Source organism: Coregonus clupeaformis, unplaced genomic scaffold (genome assembly GCF_020615455.1).
Source record: "Coregonus clupeaformis isolate EN_2021a unplaced genomic scaffold, ASM2061545v1 scaf3443, whole genome shotgun sequence".
Taxonomy (NCBI): Eukaryota; Metazoa; Chordata; class Actinopteri; order Salmoniformes; family Salmonidae; genus Coregonus; species Coregonus clupeaformis.
In genome coordinates, this window is record NW_025536897.1 from 35,001 (window position 1) to 39,408 (window position 4,408).

General features: G+C 47.0%; 1 protein-coding gene across 1 annotated transcript in view; it reads left to right on the forward strand.

Moving 5' to 3' along the window:
- The window catches only part of LOC123489945 (gamma-crystallin B-like), a 6,939-nt gene extending 2,741 nt beyond the window's left edge, over window positions 1–4,198 (forward strand). Inside the window, exons 4-6 of the mRNA XM_045220258.1 lie at window positions 335–470; window positions 762–901; window positions 3,865–4,198. Coding sequence (XP_045076193.1) covers window positions 335–470; window positions 762–901; window positions 3,865–4,000 — 412 coding nt within the window. The 3' untranslated portion in view covers window positions 4,001–4,198. The remainder of the gene's footprint in view (window positions 1–334; window positions 471–761; window positions 902–3,864) is intronic.
- Window positions 4,199–4,408: the final 210 nt, after the last annotated feature.

Sequence of the window (4,408 nt, forward strand, 5' to 3'; positions counted from 1 at the left end):
GATTAAATCACCTTTAACAGAAATAGCTATATACTTGATAAATATCAATATAATTCAGAACAAAACAGAATAGAATCAAATAGAGTAGAATATCGTTTATTCTTCTCTGAGGAGGAAATTATTTTCAGTATCATTGCAGTATTTCAGATCTGGCCAATCCTGTTTTTTTCACAATGACATTCCTAACATGTGTTTATCAACAAACAAAAACCATATAGATGTGTCTTGTTCCTAGCTGTGCCCTCCGCCACCCTGTAGTTCTCTGCAGTCAGTCTATGCACATTTCATTGGTCCACGGCTCAGAGGTCAGAGGTTGTCTCTCTGTGTGTTTCAGATGGGTGGGCTATGAGCATGAGAACTTCAGAGGGCGCCAGTACCTGTGGGACATGTCAGAGAGGGGAGAGTACAACTGCTACGACAAGTGGTGTGCCCAGGTGGACCATGTCTCCTCGGTGCGCTCAGTCAAACAGGTGAGACGGAGAGGACCCACAGAGAGGCATACAAACACACACACACACACACGCAAACACACACACACACAGACAAACACACACACACACACAGACAAACACACACACACACAGACAAACACACAGGGGCAATACTCGCAAACTAAAATGGCTAGCTACTAGTTTCTCTCATTGGCCAACCTGACACAATTAGCCCCGACGCTGAGGACGACCCACACAGACTGGGACAAACCGATACACACACACACACACACAGACACCCCCCCCCTAACTCTCTATCTTCTCTCCCAGGACTCGTCTCCTGCGCGCGCCCATCTGTTTGAGAGGGCTGGGTTCTCTGGTAAGAGGACAGAGCTACAGGATGACATCCCTAACATGATGACTCGCTACAGTCTGAACAGGGCCGCCTCTATCCGTGTCCTGGGAGGAGTGTAAGTAGTCCTCTTACAACATACGGTCTGAACAGGGCTGCCTCTACCAGGTCCAGATAACCATGTTAGAAGTACGGGTCCCAAATGGCACCCTATTCCCTATATTTAGTGTACTACTTTTGACCAGGACCTGTAAGTGATATTTAGGACGCAGACAAATATTGTACTTGAGTTGTGGCTGCGTTTGACGTGGTGGGAGGAGCGTAAGTAAAGTACACTTCCTCTACATAGGTGGTTGACCCGGAGATGAGTTCAACAAGGGTTCTCTTTGTTTTACTGAGTTACATTTCCAGTTAAACGATTTGAATGAACATTCCAGAATGTTATGTTGAAACTGCAAATGTCTTTTTTTTGCAGCAATATTCAAACAGCAAATGACTTTGCTGTTCTTACTACAAGTAGTAGAAACCCGACATGACCACATTACTATTTTGTAGCTTCAGTTTAGACCCGAAACAGGCATGTTCGCCGCACACCACCTTGTCTGACTGTTAGTTAAGGTTAGCGAACGTTCGCGGCTGATACAAAACAAATGGAATGTTTTAGCTAACGTTAGCTAACATTCGCAAACTATTTCCCTTGTTGCAAACAATGGCTATTTGAAGAATCTCAAATATAACATTTATTTAGATTTGTTTAACACTTTCTTGGTTACTACATGATTCCATATGTGTTATTTAATCGTTTTGATGTCTTCACTATATTATTCTACAATGTAGAAAATAGTAAAAATAAAGAAAAACCCTTGAATGAGTAGCTGTGCCCAAACTTTTGACTGGTACTGTATATATACATACACTGCTCAAAAAAATAAAGGGAACACTTAAACAACACAATGTAACTCCAAGTCAATCACACTTCTGTGAAATCAAACTGTCCACTTAGGAAGCAACACTGATTGACAATACATTTCACATGCTGTTGTGCAAATGGAATAGACAACAGGTGGAAATTATAGGCAATTAGCAAGACACCCCCAATAAAGAAGTGGTTCTGCAGGTGGTGACTACAGACCACTTCTCAGTTCCTATGCTTAATGGCTGATGTTTTGGTCACTTTTGAATGCTGGCGGTGCTTTCACTCTAGTGGTAGCATGAGACGGAGTCTACAACCCACACAAGTGGCTCAGGTAGTGCAGCTCATCCAGGATGGCACATCAATGCGAGCTGTGGCAAGAAGGTTTGCTGTGTCTGTCAGCGTAGTGTCCAGAGCATGGAGGCGCTACCAGGAGACAGGCCAGTACATCAGGAGACGTGGAGGAGGCCGTAGGAGGGCAACAACCCAGCAGCAGGATCGCTACCTCCGCCTTTGTGCAAGAAGGAGCAGGAGGAGCACTGCCAGAGCCCTGCAAAATGACCTCCAGCAGGCCACAAATGTGCATGTGTCTGGTATGAGGGCCCGACGTCCACAGGTGGGGGTTGTGCTTACAGCCCAACACCGTGCAGGACGTTTGGCATTTGCCAGAGAACACCAAGATTGGCAAATTCGCCACTGGCGCCCTGTGCTCTTCACAGATGAAAGCAGGTTCACACTGAGCACATGTGACAGACATGACAGAGTCTGGAGACGCCGTGGAGAACGTTCTGCTGCCTGCAACATCCTCCAGCATGACCGGTTTGGCGGTGGGTCAGTCATGGTGTGGGGTGGCATTTCTTTGGGGGGCCGCACAGCCCTCCATGTGCTCGCCAGAGGTAGCCTGACTGCCATTAGGTACCGAGATGAGATCCTCAGACCCCTTGTGAGACCATATGCTGGTGCGGTTGGCCCTGGGTTCCTCCTAATGCAAGACAATGCTAGACCTCATGTGGCTGGAGTGTGTCAGCAGTTCCTGCAAGAGGAAGGCATTGATGCTATGGACTGGCCCGCCCGTTCCCCAGACCTGAATCCAATTGAGCACATCTCGGACATCATGTCTCGCTCCATCCACCAACGCCACGTTGCACCACAGACTGTCCAGGAGTTGGCGGATGCTTTAGTCCAGGTCTGGGAGGAGATCCCTCAGGAGACCATCCGCCACCTCATCAGGAGCATGCCCAGGCGTTGTAGGGAGGTCATACAGGCACGTGGAGGCCACACACACTACTGAGCCTCATTTTGACCTGTTTTAAGGACATTACATCAACGTTGGATCAGCCTGTAGTGTGGTTTTCCACTTTAATTTTGAGGGTGACTCCAAATCCAGACCTCCATGGGTTGATAAATTTGATTTCCATTGATAATTTTTGTGTGATTTTGTTGTCAGCACATTCAACTATGTAAAGAAAAAAGTATTTAATAAGATTATTTCATTCATTCAGATCTAGGATGTGTTGTTTAAGTGTTCCCTTTATTTTTTTGAGCAGTGTATATACTTTAAACACGTTTTATTGTTTTGGTTAAGAATAGTTTCAAGGACTAACATCGCTGTCGTAGTTTCAAGGGCTAACATCTGACTTAGCTTTACCATCGCTGTCGTAGTTTCAAGGGCTAACATCTGACTTAGCTTTACCATCGTTGTCGTAGCTTCAAGGACTAACATTTGGTTTAGCTCTACCATGACATCCAGTTCCGTCCTGCCGTCATGGGTCAGCAATGTAAACGCAGCTATATACACGTCAAATGCTGTACTTTAGCAATGTTTGATTTAGTTGGCCTGGCCAAGTAGAATCAATAGGATAATCCCAAAGTTGAAACCTCCAAGCTCTAGTTGAAGGAGTTAAAGGAACTAATGTAATGTGTCTATAATCACCCCGTTTCTTTTCCTGTCCCTGCCTGCCTGCCTGCCTGTCTGCCTGTCTGTCTGTCTGTCTGTCTGTCTGTCTGTCTGTCTGTCTGCCTGCCTGCCTGCCTGCCTGCCTGCCTGCCTGCCTGCCTGCCTGTCTGCCTGCCTGCCTGCCTGTCTGTCTGTCTGTCTGTCTGTCTGCCTGCCTGCCTGCCTGCCTGCCTGTCTGCCTGCCTGCCTGTCTGTCGGTCTGTCTCTCCAGCTGGGTGGTGTACCAGGAGCCCAACTACAGAGGTCCTCACTATGTCCTGGAGAAACGTGACTACAACAACGCCTCTGACTGGGGCTCCCAGAGCAGCACTGTGGGCTCCATGCGCCGGGTCCAGTTCAATAACTAACTAACTAACTCTGTAAGCCCCCTAACCTCGTACACCCCCCTGCCCTAACCCCCCGCCACCACCCCTCCCCTAACCAACAGGAGGACTCCACACCTGCACCCCTTGGACGTGACCACATACTCTGTCAGCTTAACACACACACACACATTATGCAAAACTACCAGAAACCTATTTTAATAATAAACAGTGAAAAGACAATTGCTCGTGTTGCGTTTTGTTTTGTTTTCAGGGTTGTGATGATGATGTAATTGGGGTATTCGTTGTGTTATATTTTCTCACGGGTTGATTGAAAACCCTGCTACTAATCAGACATACGGTATGCAGAGCAGAAGGGTTCTTGATGAAGTAAGCACACTAACGAGTGCAACAAGCTCCCAGCACTTAGGCTCCGACGTACAAAGCATTGAG